Source organism: Lytechinus pictus, chromosome 16 (genome assembly GCF_037042905.1).
Source record: "Lytechinus pictus isolate F3 Inbred chromosome 16, Lp3.0, whole genome shotgun sequence".
Classification (NCBI taxonomy): Eukaryota; Metazoa; Echinodermata; class Echinoidea; order Temnopleuroida; family Toxopneustidae; genus Lytechinus; species Lytechinus pictus.
The window spans coordinates 22,773,323-22,795,641 of NC_087260.1; the positions used below are offsets into that span (position 1 = coordinate 22,773,323).

The following is a 22,319-nucleotide window of genomic DNA, read 5'->3' on the forward strand; positions in this document are numbered from 1 at the left end:
AATACAATCACAAATGACTCAGGAATTAAGGTTTCGTTCTTTTAATTCTATTTCTCTTTCTCTTTTTCTTTCAGTAAAAAAAAACTGGTCAATGTGATCGCAGGCATACATAATAGGCCATATGATATAGTTATCAGCAACAAGTGAATGTATATATGAAATCAGAAGCAGATATTGTGAAGAGATATCCCCTTATTCACAAACACACAGAGGTTAAAAAGTAGAATATCAAATAATAATACATTTGGGTATGAATGGGATGGATAGGACAGAGAAGGGAAATGGTGAGTTGCGAATCTCTTTTCGCTTTTTACAAAAGAATATGAAAGTAGGAAAACAATATATTACATGATTCAAGACAAATACATCATAAAAATCAGATTACATTTATAACAAAGGACGGATATGAAATTGGAGTTGTAATAAACTAAATACGGTTCTATTTCTACTAAGTAAGTTGATATCGAAAATGTCTTTGTACTACGTACACCATGCGAAAAACCATCCATTCTCATTCTGTTTGTTAAATCCCATTTTTAAAAGTTAACATTAAGTTGAGGGGACATTAAAACATGTTAAACAATCTGGTGTCCGAATTTTTAGAATTGTGTCTCATGTCTGTGATGCATTTTGAAATGAAGCCCCGGAAAAAATGTACCCGATAATCATGATTTAATGCTTCAAAAAATAAGAAAAAATGAACTCTGACCGGAAGAGTCATCTAAATTTTTATTTCAAATACATGTATAGGATACCATACATGCCATATGTTACAAAAAAGTCACCAGCAGATAAGCCAAATTACGTTGGGTTTTTTTTTTCTTCTTAGTAAAAAATACATTTGTCTTGAAAGTGTCTCAAAAATTCGATATAATCCTTGGTATTTTTTTAAATTCCTATGAATACACATCGAAGTTCAGGATTATTTCAAGATAAGACCTTTGTAATTTTGCGAATGTCTTTAAACGTCAAGTCCACCCCAGCAAATATTGATTTGAGTAAACAGAAAAAAATAAAACAAGCATAATGCTGAAAATTTGACCAAAATTGGTTGTAAAAAATAAAGTTGTGACATTTTAAAGTTTCGCTCATTTTTCACAAAACAGTTATATGCACAACTCAGTGTCATGCAAATGAGAGATTCGATGACGTCCATCACTCACTTTTTATTTTTTTTTATTGTCTGAATAATACAATATTTCTATTTTTACCAATTTGACATTGAGAACCAACTTAACCGAACCATACATGCTATAACAATGGTAATGCCACATGTTCAGGGAGGAATTAAACTTTGTTTCACAGGACAAAGGGTGAAAATGAAAATATTTCATATTTCAAATAATAAAATACAAAAGAAATAGTGAGTAAGTGATGTCATCAGTCGCCTCATTTGCATTCTGACTAGGATATGCATAGAACTGTGTTCTGAAATTCAGCGAAACCTAAAAATGTCACAACTTTCTTATTTTACATCCGATTTTGATGAAATTTTCAGTGTTACGCTTTTTTTATTTTTCTCTTTTTATTCAAATATTATTTTTTTCGGGGTTGACTTGTCATTTATTAGTAGCATTGCCAGTTCCATATAGCATGCATTGCATATAAAGAGCGAGAGAAGGGCGGCAAATGTTTTATTACTGACCTAGCTATTTTTCCTGAACACACTAAAACAGACATGCACTGTCAATTAAATATTGCCCAAACATCATAGTGACAAAGTGTACACAGAACTTTTTTATTCATGCTATTTGAATGTCATTTTAACTATTGTGGCTTATAAGTCTACACGGGGACAACTGCATATCATTCAACTTATACTTGAGAGTAATTTGAGAGTAATTTAAATTATAACTTGTGTGATTTTTTCCACCGAAAAAACTCATCCTTTTCATTGTTTTTGTAGGTCTTCTCATTTTAAACATTATGTGCATTCAATATTGCTCAATTCTTTCGAATGGGTTTTATCTAAAGAAAATAATTTCTTTCACCCTTTCATTTGTTAATTAATGTTTCAGATTTTGTATTCATATTTTCATCTTGTTCAGTTCTTCGTAATAGGGCATAGCTTGCTTGGATAGTCTGATAACATCCCGTGGCATCTTTTCTACTTGAACCGTTGGTTTTAGCGGGAGGAACCCGTCTGAGAAGACTGCCGTTTCAAAAAATGCATTGGACAACTTGATGATGTCGTCGCTCGCTGTCTTCCAGGTCTTGGTGATGTCCGGAGAGGCATCCCAATGAAGTAGTGAATCACTGTAGGGAAGACCGGTCAGGTGACAGAACTTCTTCAGCACCTTCGCAGGGTTGGCCAACAGATCGTTTGTGTTGATGACAATTGGGTTGGGGTCCAGGTTGTCACGAATGTATTTCAAGAATTCTAAGGTTCCGCTGTAAAAATTGTTTGCCTTCGCCATTGGGTCATCGTATTCCATGTCGAAGGCCTCCTCGTCGTCGGGATCCCCCGTCCGGATACCAACGTTTGTGAGATGTTTGTACATGGCTATTCTGTAGGAAGTGTACAATCTGTAAGGATCCCGAATGAAGAACACGTGTTTGAATCCGGATGGTAGGTATGGTCGAGTTGCCTTGTCTTCAAAAGCGAGATACCCTTCTTTGGCAAATATATACTTGCTAGTGGATCGTTCAATGTTCTTCTTTACGTCTCCGTATCTAAACAAGTACAATGAAAATATTGGTAGATGCATTTTGATACTCAATTAGTTCTGATTTTCTTTTGAAAGTATTTCATACATACTAATTACTATGTGTAATTTGATATCCCCGGCAAACATTTTTTACCCCCCCCCCCCCCCCCGTTTCGCTCCCATCCCCTTCGATTTCTGATTCTTTACTTCTCCTTGCTTATGTTCACACACTTTTCATACATTTTCAATCCCCCCCCCCCTTTTGTTTCGTTTCTCCTCGTTCATCCTACCATTATTTATTCTATCTTTTGTTTTATCCAGCCCTTCAAGCCGGAAAAGCTTATGCCACGGCCTAGCGTCCGTCGGCTTTCGTCAGTCCATAATTTCAAAATGCTCCTTTTTCGTCATTCAATTCATTTCACATTCAAATATTTTCTGCAGTGGGGGTCTAAATTTAGGATAAGATTAGACCAACCTTCGGAATCAATTAAAATTTGGATAATTGTTTAGGGTGAACATTCTCTGAAAACCAAAAACGGTCAAAATGTCACCTCTATATCAGTATTCCAACTCAATAGTAAAAAAAATATCACAAGCAAAAAACAAAAGCCATCAAAACTCTGTGCGGGGGTGGGCACTCCTCCCCTTCCACCTCTTTAAAGAAATAATAGAAATAAAAACAATTCCCAAGAATATGAGCCAAAGACATATGCTTTGAGAATCTAACATTGAGGAATATAATTTGTCGAGTTTTTGTACTTACACCGCTTTTTGGGGGACTACGTCAGTACCAATGAGACGTCCAAACAACTTGGCAGCCTCCCGTACCTGCTCTTCACTGCCCTCATATTCCAGGGGCATTTTATTGCCAGTCTGACTCTCATACTCATTCTTCATAAAGTGCGCTCGTGTAAACCGTTCAAACCAAATCTCGATTCCTTCAACGCCACTCAGACACTTGCATAGAGCCGTGGAGATGGTTCTTGGCAAGACCCAAGCGATTATTTTAACCGGGGCTTCTTCAGAATCGGCCATTTTTGGTTAAGTGAGAGAAAAATACAAACTAACGAGTTGCGCTAACGTATTTAAGAAACGATAAGTTCTGAAGAGAAAAAAACCACATAGAGTATAACACAGGGAGGTGCTATCTTGGTGTCAGTAACCATTGACCTTGAACACACAAACGGCCAACAAAGCAATATTGATAATTTGGAATATAATTTTTGACCTTTGTACGTTGTGGATATAATAAACAGATAGGATACGAGGCCTCATTTATCGCTCCTATTTTCGATAAAGTTATTATAAATCAGTCCAAGGTCATCATTTAATCTCAATGTCAACATTTCAGCTTGCATGGATGTTATATATTTCCACTTTATTACAAGTAATTTGCCCTTATTCCCTTGTCCTCTCTTACTCTGTATTTGTCTGCCTCATAGCCTTTAATCCTTTGTCGTTCTCCCGTGGCTTTATCTTCTTTTACCCTTCATTCTCTCCTTATCTCTCTGTCTGCCCTCTTTCTTCCATATAACCTCCTCCTCATTTTGGGGTTCTTTTCTTTATCGCTTCTGTATACCTCCTCTATTTTTTTGAAGAAAATGTAGATACTTTGGGGAAATTCAAACCGAATGCACGGTTTCCCCATGGAAAAACGCAGTATCTACAGAAGAAAAGAGAATTCCATTCAGTTTTCATTACAATAAAATAACGAATCAATGTGTAAGTCAAGGGAAAAATAATAGCTTAGAAACACGAATGGCACGCTCTACTAACAAGGGCGCTCTCTGTGATAAAGTCCCCAAAATGGTTTTAAAAAATTACACAAAACATTCTTGTAAAGAATGCAATTAACAAGTCTCCCGAGTTGCTGTGTTTATCTTTTATAACTTTTGAGTTTGTACTTAGATTTTTGTGTATTTACTAGCTTAGAAACTCTGGGGGCAATACAGATCAGTGCACCCTCTACAAATCATGCCCTCTGTAGTAAAATTACCACAGAGGGCGTCCTTCTTGGTAAAGGGCGCCCTCCATGCATCTAAGCTATTATTTTCCCTTTAATTACATATGTACATTCTTTTGGTAGTGAAGCAATATCGACTGAGTAATTTATGATAAATATGAATTTAAGTAACATGTTATTCATCTGTAGATACTGCGTTTTTCCACTGGGAAACTGAGCATTCGCTTCAAATCTAAATACGTCAATATCTCAAAATACAACAACTTTTGTGGGGTTTCTTGGGGCCTGAAATAGGCACATACACAATCTGCAATTGACGATAAAGGAATACTTAAGAAATATTTTTTTCGAGGACTTTGAAAGAATAAAATAGTATGCTTAATATCCTAAACTTGTGCAAATGTAGATACTGCGTTTTTCCATGTGAAACATATTTGCTTTTCACACTATACTTTTTTTTGCTTAACCCCTGGAAGTTGGTGGGGCTAAGGGGGGTCTTAGCCCCACCAATTTCCCGGGGTTAAGCTTAGCCCGCTTCGTTTTCACACTACGTTTTAGCAAAGTGGGCTAGCACGGTAAATAGTACGGTACTATCTGGCCCTGCAAAAAAGCAGGGTTAGCCGGCTTATTGTGATGCTAGCAGCACAATCGCGGTGCTTAGAGATGCAGTGTGAACGAAACTGGGCTAATGAAAAGTGGGGCTATTAAAGCATTAGCTAATCACATAAGTCAAAATTGCACGTTAATCGCACTCTGCCCGGTAAAATCATCAGTATTCATGAGCTATGTGATAGTCCGGGGTGAAGGCGTTGACCCCTGCTAAGAAAATAGTATGGGGTTAAGAAAGACAGTGTGAATCCAAAAAAAGATAGCATGGGGTTATAAGGATAGTCCGGGGTTAAAGATAGTATGGGGTAAAGATAACGCAGTGTCAAACGCATACCTAAGTTCAGTGTTGATGCTGCGTTTTGCAGTTACTAAAAAGTGGCTTTTCCAAAAGAAATTCTGAAAACTGGATGTGTCATGTGAAAAAGGAAAGTTTACTAACCACTTTTCTTTAAAAAAAAGGTGAAAGTACTGTGTTTTTCCATGGGGGGGGGGGCAGAAATAGACTTCTGATATATATGCAAGTTGCACAAGGATTTCCTTTCTAGCATCCTATATTAATTTTTTGTGCATCCTACATTTGGGTACAACTTTGCATGGGCCCTCCTCCGGCTTTGATAAACCACCAAATGCCAAATATAATTCCCCAGGTGGTCCATATATTTCAATAATTATCTTCCAATTCGTTGGCCTGAAAAGAAAATTTTTCAGCTCGATTATTTAGTGCAAATTAGTATGATTAGCAGTCATATAATGTAGAAGTATTATGTATGTTAAAGTGGTCCTATAAATACAATCACAAATGACTCAGGAATTAAGGTTTCGTTCTTTTAATTCTATTTCTCTTTCTCTTTTTCTTTCAGTAAAAAAAAACAGGTCAATGTGATCGCAAGCATACATAATAGGCTATATGATATAGTTATCAGCAATAAGTGAATGTATATATGAAATCAGAAGCAGATATTGTGAAGAGATATCCCCTTATTCACAAACACACAGAGGTTAAAAAGTAGAATATCAAATAATAATACATTTGGGTATGAATGGGATGGATAGGACAGAGAAGGGAAATGGTGAATCGCGAATCTCTTTTCGTTTTTTACAAAAGAATATGAAAGTAGGAAAACAATATATTACATGATTCAAGACAAATACATCATAAAAATCAGATTACATTTATAACAAAGGACAGAAATGAAATTGGATTTATAATAAACTAAATACGGTTCTATTTCTACTAAGTAAGTTGATATCGAAAATGTCTTTGTACTACGTACACCATGCGATCAACGATCCATTCTCATTCTGTTTGTTAAATCCCATTTTTAAAAGTTAACATTAAGTTGAGGGGACATTAAAAACATGTTAAACAATCTGGTGTCCGAATTTTTAGAATTGTTTCTCATGTCTGTGATGCGTTTTGAAATGAAGCCCCGGAAAAAATGTACCCGATAATCATGATTTAATGCTTCAAGAAAATTAGAAAAATGCACTCTGACCGGAAGAGTCATCTAAATTTTTATTTAAAAAACATGTATAGGATACCATACATGCCATATGTTACAAAAGAGTCACCAGCAGATAAGCCAAATTACGTTGGGTTTTTTTTCTTCTTAGTCAAAAATACATTTGTCTTGAAAGTGTCTCAAAAATTCGATATATTTTCCTTGGTATTTTTTATTCCTATGAATACACATCGAAGTTCAGGATTTTTTTAAGATAAGACCTTTGTAATTTTGCGAATGTCTTTAAACGTCAAGTCCACCCCGGCAAATGTTGATTTGAGTAAACAGAGAAAAATCAAACAAGCATAATGCTGAAAATTTGACCAAAATTGGTTGTAAAAAAGAAAGTTGAGACATTTTAAAGTTTCGCTCCTTTTTTATACAAAACAGTTATATGCACAACTCAGTGTCATGAAAATGAGAGATTCGATGACGTCCATCACTCACTATCTCTTTTGTTTTTATATTGTCTGAATAATACAATATTTCTATTTTTACCAATTTGACATTGAGAACCAACTTAACCGAACCATACATGCTATAACAATGGTAATGCCACATGTTTAGGGAGGAATAAAATTTTGTTTCACAGGACAAAGGGTGAAAATGAAAATATTTCATATTTCAAATATCAAAATACAATAGAAATAGTGAGTAAGTGATGTCATCAGTCCCCTCATTTGCAATCTGACTAGGATATGCATAGAACTGTGTTCTGAAATTAAGCGAAACCTAAAAATGTCACAACTTTCTTATTTTACATCCGATTTTGATGAAATTTTCAGTGTTACGCTTTTTGGATTTTTCTCTTTTTATTCAACTCAATTTTTTTCGGGGTGGACTTGTCATTTATTAGTAGTATTGCCAGTTCCATAACATACATTGCATATAAAGAGCGAGAGAGGGGCGGCAAATGTTTTATTACTGACCTAGCTATTTTTCCTGAACACACTAAAACAGACATGCACCGTCAATTAAATATTGCCCAAACATCATAGTGACAAAGTGTACATAGAACTTTTTTATTCATGCTATTTGAATGTCATTTTAACTATTGTGGCTTATAAGTCTACACGGGGACAACTGCAAATCATTCAACTTATACGGCTAATGACCCTTTGGGTTTTGCTTTCAAAATATATTTGAGAGTAATTTAAATTATAACCTGTGTGATTTTTTCCACCGAAAAAACTCATCCTTTTCATTGTTTTTGTAGGTCTTCCCATTTAAAAACATTATGTGCATTCAATATTGCTTAATTCTTTGGAATGGGTTTTTTCTGAAGAAAATAATTTTTTCACCCTTTCATTTGTTAATTAATGTTTCAGATTTTGTATTCATATTTTCATCTTGTTCAGTTCTTCGTAGTAGGGCATAGCTTGCTTGGCTAGTCTGATAACATCCCGTGGCATCTTTTCTACTTGAACCGTTGGTTTTAGCGGGAGGAACCCGTCTGAGAAGACTGCCGTTTCAAAAAATGCATTGGACAACTTGATGATGTCGTCGCTCGCTGTCTTCCAGGTCTTGGTGATGTCCGGAGAGGCATCCCAATGAAGTAGTGAATCACTGTAGGGAAGACCGGTCAGGTGACAGAACTTCTTCAGCACCTTCGCAGGGTTGGCCAACAGATCGTTTGTGTTGATGACAATTGGGTTGGGGTCCAGGTTGTCACGAATGTATTTCAAGAATTCTAAGATTGCGCTGTAGAACTCGTTAGCTTTCATGAGTGGGTCGTCATATTCAATGTCGAATGCCTCTTCGTCGTCCGGATCACCCGTTCGGATACCAACGTTTGCAAGATGTTTGTACAAGGCTATTTTGTAGGAAGTGTACAATCTGTAAGGATCCCGAATGAAGAACACGTGTTTGAATCCGGATGGTAGGTATGGTCGAGTTGCCTTGTCTTCAAAAGCGATATACCCTTCTTTTGCAAATATATACTTGCTACTGGATCGTTCAATGTTCTTCTTTACGTCTCCGTATCTAAACAAGTACAATGAAAATATTGGTAGATGCATTTTGATACTCAATTAGTTCTGATTTTCTTTTGAAAGTATTTTATAAATACTAATTACTATGTGTAATTTGATATCCCCGACAAACAATTCTTACCCCCCTCCCCCGTTTCGCTCCCATCCCCTTCGATTTCTGATTCTTTACTTCTCCTTGCTTATGTTCACACACTTTTCATACATTTTCAATCCCCCCCCCCTTTGTTTCGTTTCTCCTCGTTCATCCTACCATGATTTATTCTTATCTTTTGTTTTATCCAGCCCTTCAAGCCGGAAAAGCTTATGCCACGGCCTAGCGTCCGTCGGCTTTCGTCAGTCCATAATTTCAAAATGCTCCTTTTTCGGTTCCATGACAATTGCTCCGACGACATTTGCTCCGCCGACAATTGCTACGCAAAATACGACAACTGCTCCGCCGACAATTGCTCCGGACAGTTGCTCCGTCGACACTTGCTCCGCCGATATGTGCTCCGTCGACACTTGCTCCGCCGATATTTGCTCCGCCGATATTTGCTCCGCCGACATCTGCTCCGCCGACATCTGCTCCGCCGAAAATTGCTCCGCCGACAATTGCTCCGCCGATAATTGCTCCGCCGACATCTGCTCCGATTATACGACAATTGCTCCGCCGATATTTGCTCCGCCGACATCTGCTCCGATTATACGACAATTGCTCCGCCGACAATTGCTCCGCCGACATCTGCTCCGCCGTAAATTGCTCCGATAATGCGACAATTATTTTTTTTTTTTTAATTCGTACTTTCATACGCATGACAATTGTAGCACAGGCTGAAGGCGTCAATTTACCATGGAGCATAGCTCCATGAATTTACAAGGTAAACTTAAACTATGCTTGCATGATATATTATACAAATAGCGAATAGGCATGAGTGCGATGGTGCGAGATTTCGCATGAGGTGAAAGCAAGATGCTCTATTCAACGAGGCGTTAGCCGAGTTGAATAGAGTGTTTCTTTCTTTCACCGAATGCGAAATCTCGCACCATTGCACGAATAAGAATATTCGCTATTTGTGTTGTACAACGCCTCGGAGTTTAGCGAATTTATGAAAAAACAAAGAGTTTTTCCTGCAGTAATCTATGAAAAGGGAGCAAAAATATGGAAAGCGAAAAGCAAAATCCCACAAGCGAACACCTCGGGCAGCATTGCGCATTTAGCCTGCAGGCTATACGCGTATTAATTGCACCTGCATTTTTACTGAGCGCAATGAATTGAATCGTATTGTGACGTCACCTCCTAAAGCCGTGCAACGGTACATTTTGGACGGTACATTTTGGATGGTACGTCTTTTGTGCAGCGGTACGAATGTTTGACATTCAGCCTCCCATTTGCTCGCGTACAACAAGCTAAGTAGGCGTTGTACAATACATGTCATACACAGGGGCCGCGGAACGGTTTTCAAAGTGAGGGCTGAGTCAAAAGTGGGGGGGCTGTCCATGATAAAATCACAATCATATGGTCATTCTTACGTTTTTTGTACACGGCTTTGGAAAATTGGGGGGGGGGGGGGCTAAAGCCCCCCGGCTCCGCGGCCCCTGATACATGCATATAGAAAGAAATAGAAAAAAAGGGTAAGCACAAAGGAGGGATAGATATTCTTAATGCTTATTCATGGTGGGGGGAGCATTTGTGTAAGTTTTATTACGTGCCTGGCGATTAAAATGAAGAAAAAAAAACGCGTTTTCATGTAAATATTATAACCATATAGCCAATTAGACATATCCCATTCTTAGCGTCAAAATCGCTCAGACTGGCGAAATATGCTCCGAAGTGGAGCCATTTGCTCCAGGTGAAATTCAACGGTATACCCCACCTTATTTTGTCGAAAACCTGTACTGTAGTCACGCAAACATGACCAAGACATTCAGTAAGTAAAGAAAATACCAACTTGTGAAAGGCTACATGTCGTGTCACCTTCTCGGCACACCCCTCCACTCTGGTTTCCATATCCTCTCGTACACACAGTGCTCTCAGTCTGGTCTCCACATCCACATCATGTCATACACACCGTAAGTTTTTAGATTATGATAATACTGTATATAATAGTGAGTTGGTTTTTGTTTTATGTTGATCATGATTGTTTTCTTCACTGATAGAAAAAGGATAATTAATTTTTTTTTAATAATCCAAAAATAAAATCCATATGTTCTGTTTTATATAGTTATTAGTCAAGATTACTTTAGTTCGCATTAGTTCTCATTGTTTATACGTTCTAATTCTTATGCATTATTCCGATTGATATTGTACTTTAAATTTGACTATGTATTGTTACTTTGATTTTGTTGTGCTTTGTGAACGGAAAATGAATAAATCTTAATCTAAATCTAAATATGGTCCGCCAATAGTCGAATTATATTCATTATGATGTTATAATGTAAGTAACAATTTGTTGTTGATGGGGGATATAATTTTACACGTATAGTTTCAAAAAATAAAAAAAATCAATCAAACAAGATTTTCTTCTATAAATGATATTCCTTCATGTGTATATGGCCGCCTATGTATTTTCCAAGAATGAACTATATGAGAAGAAAACGTGTGTTCATGTACTTATTATCATTATCATTGTACCACCATTATCATCATCAGCATCATTATCAGCATCTTCATCATCACCATCATTATCATTGTCGTCGTCGTTTTGCTTATGCGGAAATCAAACAAAAATGATTGTGAAAAGGGTTATGGAGGGAAAGAGAGAGAGAGAAAGAGGGGGAGTGAGTGAGAGCTTGAGGAAAAAAGGAGGTGTATGACTTATTATTTCTGAATATCGCGATTTCTGTTTATTCATGGGATTGAAATAGAAGGATAAACTTAACAAGTTCTTGTCATTATCATTTTTTTATTTGATTTGAGAGTAGTGTCATTTTCAAAACCTTTCTTAGCAGCAAGGAATACTGAATCTCATTTCCACAATGTGCATCTGAATGCACAATGCCTGTGTTTCTAACATGTACCCAAATTACCAAATTTAAAGAACACATGTTAAGATCTAATGAATCACCAAAATAATCCGTTCTATCATGATCAGCAGGCATAACAGCCTATATACTCTTCAATACTTCAATTACAGTTTGTCGAAAGAAATAACACAAAGAAAAGGAAATATATAGAATTGTAACTCTGGTAAATATATCAAAAATATTCAATTAACGCATCGTGCTCTCATTTCTTTTACGAGATATCTCCCCCCCCCCCCCCGAGATATGCTTCATGTTTACAATTTAAAAAAGGCGTATAAATGTCCCCTTTCCATGTCAATAACAGCTCGTGCTTTGTGCTCGCATTATAAATTCAGTGAGATGCGTATTGGGTTTCATGAATTTGTAACTATATTATTGCTGGTATATATATTATTGTCTTTTAAAATTAACATTATTTGTTTAGACGTAATGAGAGAGATACATACATATATTCATTTATTATAATATATTTATATTGTCGCTATTGCACAGAATAGAACAAAAATACAACCGAAGTCTAGTTTTATAGTAACTCACCAGTAGCGTAATGAGCCAACAAAAAAAAAATGGAGGGGGCGAGACAAGGATGACATTTATTTTCCTTTCCTTTATTCTTTTTTTTTTGGTAGGGAGAATGGGGGGATCCGTGACCCCTAGCACGCCCCTCCCCCATCTGTACGCCAGTGATGATCATACTTTCGTTTGAAACAAATTGAAAGAAAAAAAGTGCAAGGGTAGATAAGGCCGAAGACGTAAATAAAAATTATTGATAAAAATATTAATAATTATAATACTGATAAATATACAATAAATCAAGCGGTCACCAATAAAAATAAACAACGTGAAAGAACAGAACGAGAAAGAGAGAGAGAGAGAGAGCCCGCGCGAATGTATGGTGTATAAGTTGCTGGAAAGCAGAAGAGATATTGTGTCCAGCACCCCCCCCCCCCCCCAAATTCTCTCCCCGCTCAAGACCGGAGTGAAACCAATGATAATAATATATGAACAAAAATCCAGATTCACAATTTCAATGGGGAGTGTGTCATTCCCCTTCTCCGTTACAATTTGTCAAGTGGCAGCGGCAGGGAGAACAATTTGTTTTGTTTTTTAAGCAGAAAGCTGTGATGATAGGGGGAGAATAAAATAAATAAAACATTAACGAATAACAAGAACAAAACAACGACAAAACAATTTGTATCTGGATGAATTTTTTATCATTTAACATAGACCAACTTGGAGAAATAAGATGTTCATGCAATTGTCGTATAATCGGAGCAGATGTCGGCGGAGCAAATATCGGCGGAGCAATTGTCGCGGAGCAATTGCCGTATAATCGGAGCAGATGTCGGCGGAGCAATTGTCGGCGGAGCAATTTTCGGCGGAGCAGATGTCGGCGGAGCACATGTCAGCGGAGCAAATATCGGCGGAGCAAATAACGGCGGAGCAAGTGTCGACGGAGCACATATCGTCGGAGCAAGTGTCGACGGAGCAACTGTCGGCGGAGCAATTGTCCGGAGCAATTGTCGGCGGAGCAATTGTCTTATTTTGCGTAGCAATTGTCGGTGGAGCAGATGTCGGCGGAGCAATTGTCGGGTCACCCCTTTTTCGTCATTCAATTCATTTCACATTCAAATATTTTCTGCAGTGGGGGTCTAAATTTAGGATAAAATTAGACCAACGTTCGGAATCAATTAAAATTTGGATAATTGTTATGGGTGAACATTCTCTGAAAACCAAAAACGGTCAAAATGTCACCTCTATATCAGTATTCCAACTCAACAGTAAAAAAAAATATGACAAGCAGAAAACAAAAGCCATCAAAACTCTGTGCGAGGGTGGGCTCTCCTCCCCGTCCACCTCTTTAAAGTAGAACTATATTGAAAATCGTAAAAATGGAGAATCATATATCAAATTAAAGGAGAAAATAAGGAGAACACGATGGTGTAAATCATTTATCATGGAGACCGATGGAACTCAGTTAATTGATAGTTTAAAGTTCTCTCTCTGAATGCTTCAAACACGCAGAATTACGTCCGCGAAATTGGGGATTTTTTATGACGTCACTTTCTGTACGAGAGGCGTGATTGGCTCTCCAACGTAAAGCTCCACTTGCATGCAGAACCTGTTGCGAGGGTGCGTTTTCTTCACATTGTCACTGAATACTTCGATCCCGAAATGAAAGAAAACCCAGAATTTTATCTAGATTTGGATTTTCAAATTGATGATTATGAAGATGAAGAGAATGATGATGAAGTTTCTAGCTCTAGAAAAACAAAGTGACGTGGATAGAGGTATACATTAGGGGAATTACGCCGGTGATTATGAGTCGGACAATTCAACTTGCATGCCGATTCGCTACCAACACATGCAGCTGATGGCTGCTCCGCGGGTCAAATCCATGAAAATGAATTCCATCACGACCACATCCAGACAGAGTCTCTTTCTTCTATTAACAACATAATGAGAATGAAAATAATGATATAACTGTACTTACAAACAAGTGAATATATCCGAACCTAGGCTGAAGGTAAATCAACTCAAGGAATAACAGCAGACGATATGCACCGACGATGAATTTCACGTGGCTGGGAGATTGTCACTCGTTCTGTTAGATAAAATTTCTATCTCATTATTTTGACTAAATTACGAAACTCGGAGGATTAGTATTCTACATAAAAATTAAGTAACACCTGGTACTATTTTTTGAATTACGATAAAACCTTTTTGAAGCAAAGAAAATGAGGTAAATTAAAATTAGATATAAATTAAGATCATCCGCCTAGCTCGCATTCGATTGTAAACAATCAGCAAGGCGAGCACATAGAGTTGGATAAAGCTACGCTCCAACTCTATGGGCGAGCAAGCCACTGAACTGAAAATACGTATTTTCAGTTCAGTGGAGCAAGCTGGCCATGTGCTTTTGGTTGTTTGTTTACAATCGCATGCGGCTAAGTGGATGATCCTTTATATCTTATTTTAATTTACCTCAATTTCTTTGCTTCAAAAATATTTTATCGTAATTCAAAAAATAGTACCAGGTGTTACTTAATTATTATGTAGAATACTAATTATCCGAGTTTCGTAATTTAGTCAAAATAATGAGATATAAATTTTATCTAACAGAACGAGTGACAATCTATTCCAGCCACGTGAAATTCATCGTCGGTGCATATCGTCTGCTGCTATTTCTTGAGTTGATTTACCTTCAGCCTAGGTTCGGATATATTCACTTATTTGTAAGTACAGTTATTTTATTATTTTCCTTCTCATTATGTTGTTGATAGAGGAAAGAGACTCTGTCTGGATGTGGTCATGCTGCATGGAATTCATTTTCATGGATTTGACCCGCGGTGCAGCTAGCAGCTGCATGCGTTGGTAGCGAATCGGCTTGCAAGTTGAATTGTCTTACTCATCATCACCGGCGTAATTCCCTTAATTTACCACCATCCACGTCACTTTGTTTTTCTAGAGTTAGAAACTTTATCATCATTCTCTTCATCTTCATAATCATCAATTTGAAAATCCAAATCTAGATAAATTTCTGGGTTTTCTTTCATTTCATGATCGAAGTATTCAGTGTCAGTGTGGAGAAAACGTACCCTCGCAACAGGTTTTGCATGCAAGTGGAGCTTGACGTGGGAGAGCCAATCACGCCTCTCGTACAGACAGTGACGTCATCAAATTCGAGTCAATTCAGAGACCGATGCGAGGCATATTTCGGAGAGGCATTTTAGCGCTTTTTAATTGGCGATTTCCACCTTATGTATTATTTTCGTTATTTTTGAATGACCTAATGGTAATCCTCACATCATTACCTTTCCACTGATATATAATAAGGCCATATTCATAATCAATATATTTCTCTTTTAAAGAAATAATAGAAATAAAAACAATTCCCAAGAATATGAGCCAGACAGATGCTTTTTAAAATCTAACATTGAGGAATATAATTTGTCGAGTTTTTTGTACTTACACAGCTCTTTGGGGGACTACGTCAGTACCAATGAGACGTCCAAACAACTTGGCAGCTTCCCGTACCTGCTCTTCACTGCCCTCATATTCCAGGGGCATTTTATTGCCAGTCTGACTCTCATACTCATTCTTCATAAAGTGCGCTCGTGTAAACCGTTCAAACCAAATCTCGATTCCTTCAACGCCACTCAGACACTTGCATAGAGCCGTGGAGATGGTTCTTGGCAAGACCCAAGCGATTATTTTAACCGGGGTGTCTTCAGAATCGGCCATTTTTGGTTAAGTGAGAGAAAATACAAACGAACGAGTTGCGCTAACGTATTTAAGATACGATAAGTTCTGAAGAGAAAAGAACCACATAGAGTATAACACAGGGTGGTGCTATCTTGGTGTCAGTAACCATTGACCTTGAACACACAAACGGCCAACAAAGCAATATTGATAATTTGGAATATAATTTTTGACCTTTGTACGTTGTGGATAGAATAAACAGATAGGATACGAGGCCTCATTTATAGCTCCTATTTTTTATAAAGTTATTATAAATCAGTCCAAAGTCATCAGTTAATCTCATTGTCAACATTTCAGCTTGCATGGATTTTATATATCTCCACTTTATAACAAGTAATTTGCCCTTATTCCCTTGTCCTCTCTTACTCTATATTTGTCTGCCTCATAGCCTTATCCTTTGTCGTTCTCCCGTGGCTTTATCTTCTTTTACCCTTCATTCTCTCCTCCTCATTTTGGGGTTCTTTTCTTTATCGTTTCTGTAAGCCTCCTCTCTTTCTTTCTCTTTCAAACCATTTCCTGTATGCCTATATACTCCCCCGGCCCCCAACCCCCTTTTTTATCTCTCCTCTATCCCCATTACTATCTCCCATCCTCTTTCTCTCTGGTAATCCCCGTCCTGTCTTACCTTCCTCGCCCTAAATAAATAATTATATATCATGACAGAAACGAATGAAGAGAACAATATAGTTCCCCTCGACTATTGTTCTCTTCACTCATTTCTTTCACTACATATTTGAATAAAAGATTTGCTAAATGCGTTGTGCATCTGTAATTTCTCACATATGTATATATATACATTTATATACCATTGTTCTCTTCATCCATTTCTTTCACACAATATTTAAATAAAAGAGTTGCCAAAGCTGTAGTACATGTATAACTTCACACATTTATATATATACATTTATATATATAGTGTCACGAATTTGTATTTGTACTATACTGTCATTCTTGGTATTCATTGAGAGCAAAGCATTCTCGAGTTTGTAAATCGCATAGCTTGCGGGATGTCTACATCTCGTTCTGCCTGAGCGTCCTTCCAACATTCCCAGCTGAGGTCAGACATTATTTATTACCTGGGCCTCGCTCGTCAAGAGCGACTGTCCTTCGCTTACGTAACGGCGAGGATAGTCTCTCAGTCGCGTGCGGCCTCGCCCAACGATGTCAGACCTCTGTCGCGTGCGACCTCGCCTGACCTCACGCCGAGGACAGTTCTGTTTTGCATAAGTCCAGGGCCTCGATCGCTCGTAAACAGAGTCTGCCCTTGTGTTATGCAACATCAAGGACCGACTCTCAGTCGCGTGCAGCCCATCTATGCCGAGGACGAATGCTGTTCTTGGGAGAGGGATAGAAACAAGCTCAAGGATGCTTTGCTCGATTTAGCTCTCTATAAAAGGGGTGGTAATTCGCATTTGGGGAGAGTTCCTCGGGGCATGTCGTGGAGTCCTTTTCATTTGAGTGTAGTTGGACTGTATCCCCGGGGGGGGGCCACTTACATTGACGAGTGGATACCATGCGCGACCAAAAAAACACGTAAAAAGGATGTCTTTTTCAAGATAGGGCACGTTACGTACGTAACGTGATAAGGGTGTCAAAAACACAAAAATATTGAAAAAAGGGTATCTATTTCGCTCGGAAAATATACGTGTTTAGGGTCAAATATGCGGGGATGATAAAACAAAATCAAAATGTTTCATAAAGGATGTCCTTTTTGCCCCAACACTACGTGTTTAGAGTCCGATTTGCGCGAGGTGTGGAAGGTCGGGCCTTACTAAACCAAAATAATGGTGTGTAACGTAAAACCGACGATCGGACGGACCCGTGACATAACAATAAAATATCGCTGTACTTGTTTAGGGGTTCATTTCAGGGAATACTTGCCAAGAGTATCGTTTTGTTTCCAATACTTGTTAAGGGGTGCATTTTCAGAATATTGAAAATACATCGCTGTACTTGTTTAGGGGCTCAATTCTGGGAATACTTGCCAATACTTGTTAAGGGTAGGGTTTCACACGCCAATGCTTGTTAAGGGGTGCATTTTCAGAATATGGAAAATACGTGTTTAGGGTGCTTTTCAAGACCCCGTGGTCGCGCATGGTATCCACCCGTCAATGGAAGTGGCCCCTCCGGGACTGTATCTTATTCTTCGAACGTGTTTATTAATAAATGGACAGTCTAACCTAAAAGTCAGCCCTGGTTGTTTCACTTTGCTGTTTCCCACTTGTGAGAGAATATAGACACATGTACAGATAATTGACTTACGTTCTGACGGAACTGAAAGAGTTGAAGTAAGAACTTTGATACAGAGACAGTGAGAGGAGAGAAAACGAACACTTGTGAACTCAGTGAGATCTGTGCGAGCCTACACTATAGTGGTTTAATAATTTCCAACCCCCCTTATAAATTCCGTAACAATATATTATGTATATGTATATGTGTGTGTGTGTGTGATGGGGTGTGTGTGTGCGTGGGTGGATGGGTGTGTGCTGAGGCGTGAAGGTGTGTGTGAGTGTTCCGTGGGTGTGTGCATTTACACGAATCGTTGATTTTTTTGTAAATAATTTTATATTTTGTTGTTATTGTTGGGTTGTTTTGTACTAAATCATTCTAAATTAATTTAACATACTTAGTACTCAAGCGAGCGCGCACACTCACTCACCTTGCACTCAAACACCAATCACAAACACTTTTTGAAAATCATACTCTTTCCATTAATGCAGTTTTACATTACAAAATTATGTAAAATACTGCATATCCTTTAGTTATAAACCCAATATACAATACAATAAACATGACAATAAATACGAACAATTTAATAATTTTCTTCAATATAAAACTTCATAGCACTTTGACAAATAATTTTACTGTAGCATTTCATAAACACTCAAACACGTTTAAAAAGAAATTATACTATTGGATGGGAGCCTGGCATTCCTTGTATGCTTGCGTACTGTAAACGGCTGCGTCCTTTGGAGAGCATCAGGAGCAGGGGCGTTATACGGTAATGTATACGTGATTCAATTCAATTCAATGTTTATTTTTAAAAAAAACATGAGTCGCAGCCAAATCAATGGCTGAATTGGTCATGTATTAAAAGTACAAACAATTAAAAGACTCGTTCCATTTTTCAAAAATTAAAAAAAAATAATAATCTTGGTAAAAACTTACAAAATGAATATGTATGTAGTAAATAAGGCAAGAATACTTGGGCAATGAAAATAAGTAGACATAAGATAATGAGGAAGTGGTAAATTAAGGAGAATAAAACAAAATAAGCAAGTTTTAAAAGATCATTAAAGTATGTGGATATTCAATAGAAGTGTTACTTTCCTATTAATTAAATAATATAAATTTTTATTGCAAGTAGGCATATTTAAGGTATTGCTTTCAAATGAGTCTTTATTCAGGAGATTTGAGAAATATGATATGGGGCTATTGCGGAATCGGATTGAAGGAGGTTACCATGTATTAAATGTTGGATGTTTGGTTGAAGACGTTGCGAAATCCAGGCTGAGTTTCTCCCTTCTGAATTAAAGAATGAGATGATAGGCAAGCACTGGCATAATAATCTGTGTAGTTTTGGCCCAACATGATTCTACAAGCTCTTTTTTTTATTTGCTCTAAACTTTTTAAATTTTTCTGTGTCAGTCCACCATCAAAAACTTGAGTGCAGTATTCCATAACAGGACCATATAGGATATTTTGAGAATGTCAGAACATTTTGAAAGGTTCAACTTAATGTGGTTTAGGGAGCTCCACTGATCTATATATATTGGACATTGTAGAAATGTTAATTCGGTGTATATATTTTTTACGACATTCCAACAAAGTAAGATCGTCTTCATATTTATATAGACTGATATATATTCACTAGCATCGTTGATCATAATCAGGAAGAGAATAGAACCTAATTTAGTGCCTTTGGGGTACGCCACCGTGATTGGGTAATTAGACAAAGTGCCTGATATTTTTTTACACGGTTAACGATTCTTCCCCAAAAACTTATAATCATTATATGACATTGATTATTTAATGATGCAAGATCGTACATTGAGTTTGATCAACTTTCTAACGATGTTATGATCCAGCCTATCAAAAGCCTCGGTGAAATTAGTAAACACAACCGTGGATAGACTCTTGCTATGTTATATGTGAAAACTGTGTATTATCATTATTGTATATATTTTAAGTCAACTTTTTTTTCATTGCTCATCGTTTTAAATGATAGTAGTTTTACCTCTTTCATATCTTAAACCCATTTATGTTTTCAAAATGTGGGATGGAGACCTTTGCCAGTTTTCTGACATCTGGTGCAAGTTTGTCTATGGGAATTGCCGGTTTTGGCGGAAGAAATCTACTGGAGAACAGTGCTGTTTTAAAAAACGCATTGGCCAACTTGATGACATTGTCGCTAACCCTTATCCAGTTCTTGATCACATCTGGAGAAGCGTCCCAATGAAGAGAATCGCTGTAAGGAAGTCCGGTAAGATCGCAGAACTTCTGAAGCACATCAGCGGGGTTGGTCAACAGATCATCAGTGTTGATGACGATTGGGTTGGGATCCAAGTTGTCCCGGACGTAATTCCAAAGCTCTGTTATTCCGCTGTAGAATTCGTTCGCGTTCATGACAGGGTCACCGTGACCGATGTCGAAGGCGCCTTCGTCGGCGGCATCCCCTGAGCGGATTCCAACATTTGTCAGGTGCTGATACATCGCTTTCATGTAGGATGTGAACAGTTTATGAGGTTCCCGGATGAGAAAGACATGCTTGAATCGTTTTGGTAGGTACTGCCGTCATTTCTTATCCGGAAAAGCCATCTACCCGTTCTTGACAAAGATATACTTACTGGTGGATGCCTCAAGTTCTTTCTGCACGTTATGGTATCTATAAGGAACCAAACCAAAAAGGGCGTATTTAAATTGGTGATTGTGTTTCTCCCACGCTCAGGATGCTCACGCTACCACGTCATCATTTCTTGTTTCGTGTACTGAAACTTGTGCTATGCTACCTAATTTTTTCTTCCTAGTTTCTTGTCATTTCTACTTCCTTTTAGTTTATTTTCCTTTATTTTATTATTCGTTATCATTTTATGCCATGTCTGCTACTTCCAACTTGTACTAGTTCTTCTTCCTAAGAGTAGTTAGCTAGAGTTGCCAATGTTTTGAGTATCTACGCTACAAGACACTTGCATAAAGCGGTTGAGATTGTTCGTGGCATGATCCAAGCCATGATCCGTACAGGAGAACTTTGACAATCAGCCATTTTGATTTCCAATCATGACTCGCAATTGAACTACAGGGAAACTCTGTGTCACTGTCCTCTATCCGTTTTGATTATTTTGTTTTAAGCAGTCTTCCCTGTCCATGTGATCGCGTTTTTTTTTTCGTTTCTATTTTCATTTTGTTTGTTTTTTTTAGCAAAGGGCGAGTTCCATACCTAATTCAAAATAAAGACTCATTTTGGATACACGGATTGCAACGTATTTCCTAAATTATACAATTAAATAGAACAGTAAATTAATCGTCAACTTATATCAAAATAATGTTATGTGGGAGCTACCTTTAACTTACATCTATCAAATACTTCATGCGTGTATACAGAGTGATAGCGATTACAAAGTCCAAAACAGAAGTTGGTTTTTATAGGGACAATGGCTTTTTAAGAAAATTGGCTTTTTACGGAAATGTAATAATGATGCATCAGTAAAATAGAATTATTATCAATGTTATTATTGTTATCAGTATTATCATAATTGTTATTGCACTGTACAATATCATTATTTTTATCATTGTTATTATCATTATTATTATTATCATCATCATCATCATCACCGTAGTAGTAGTAGTAGTAGTAGTAGTAGTAGTAGTAGTAGTAGAGTAGCAGAATTAGCAGTAGTAGTAGTAGTGGTAGTAGTAGTAGTAGTAGTAGTAGTATAGTAGTAGTAGTAGTAGTCGTAGTTAGTAGTAGCTAGTAATACTAGTAATATTAGTAGTTGAAGTAGTTGTAGTAGTGGTAGCAGTAGTAGTAGTAGTAGTAGTTGAAGTAGTAGTAGTAGTAGTAGTAGTAGTAGTAGTAGTAGCAGCAGTAGTAGTAGTAGTAGTAGTAGTAGTTATTGGTGTTGTTGTAGTACAGTAGTAGTAGTAGTAGTAGTAGTAGTAGTAGTAGTAGTAGTAGTATAGTAGTAGTAGTATTCGTAGTATTCGGAGTAGTAGTAGTAGTATTATAGTAGTAATAGTAGTAGTAGTAGTAGTAGTAGTAGTAGTAGTAGTAGTAGTAGTAGTAGTAGTATTTGTCGTATATTAGCAGTAGTAGTAGTAATAGTAATAGTAGTAGAATTAG

The 22,319-nt window shown here is 37.3% G+C and overlaps 3 protein-coding genes across 3 annotated transcripts; all 3 read right to left on the bottom strand.

Annotated features, from left to right (window-relative positions):
* Positions 1–27: 27 nt before the first annotated feature.
* LOC135156963 (uncharacterized) lies at positions 28–6,075 on the bottom strand. The gene is made up of 2 exons (XM_064111073.1): positions 3,412–6,075; positions 28–2,673 (listed from the first exon to the last, which is right to left on the bottom strand). Exons 1-2 carry the CDS (start codon positions 3,681–3,683, stop codon positions 2,028–2,030), a joined length of 918 nt encoding a protein of 305 aa, XP_063967143.1. The 5' UTR covers positions 3,684–6,075; the 3' UTR covers positions 28–2,027.
* Positions 6,034–16,106, bottom strand: LOC129279576 (uncharacterized). Its single transcript, XM_054915678.2, has 2 exons — positions 15,690–16,106; positions 6,034–8,705 (listed from the first exon to the last, which is right to left on the bottom strand). Exons 1-2 carry the CDS (start codon positions 15,959–15,961, stop codon positions 8,060–8,062), a joined length of 918 nt encoding a protein of 305 aa, XP_054771653.2. The 5' UTR covers positions 15,962–16,106; the 3' UTR covers positions 6,034–8,059.
* A 4,115-nt stretch (positions 16,107–20,221) lies between these two features.
* On the bottom strand, positions 20,222–21,242 carry LOC129279575 (uncharacterized). The gene is given in 2 exon segments (XM_064110955.1): positions 20,222–20,864; positions 21,154–21,242. Coding segments are annotated over 2 exon segments (732 nt in total).
* Positions 21,243–22,319: the final 1,077 nt, after the last annotated feature.

What these genes read in the sequence shown, in the direction of transcription:
- LOC135156963 (XM_064111073.1), bottom strand. Translation starts at nt 3,683, where the DNA reads ATGGCCGATTCTGAAGAAGCCCCGGTTAAAATAATCGCTTGGGTCTTG. An exon ending in GTAGTCCCCCAAAAAGCGGT is followed by an intron (nt 2,674 to 3,411) that starts GTAAGTACAAAA and finishes GTACTTGTTTAG; the next exon opens with ATACGGAGACGTAAAGAAGA.
- LOC129279576 (XM_054915678.2), bottom strand. Translation starts at nt 15,961, where the DNA reads ATGGCCGATTCTGAAGACACCCCGGTTAAAATAATCGCTTGGGTCTTG. An exon ending in GTAGTCCCCCAAAGAGCTGT is followed by an intron (nt 8,706 to 15,689) that starts GTAAGTACAAAA and finishes GTACTTGTTTAG; the next exon opens with ATACGGAGACGTAAAGAAGA.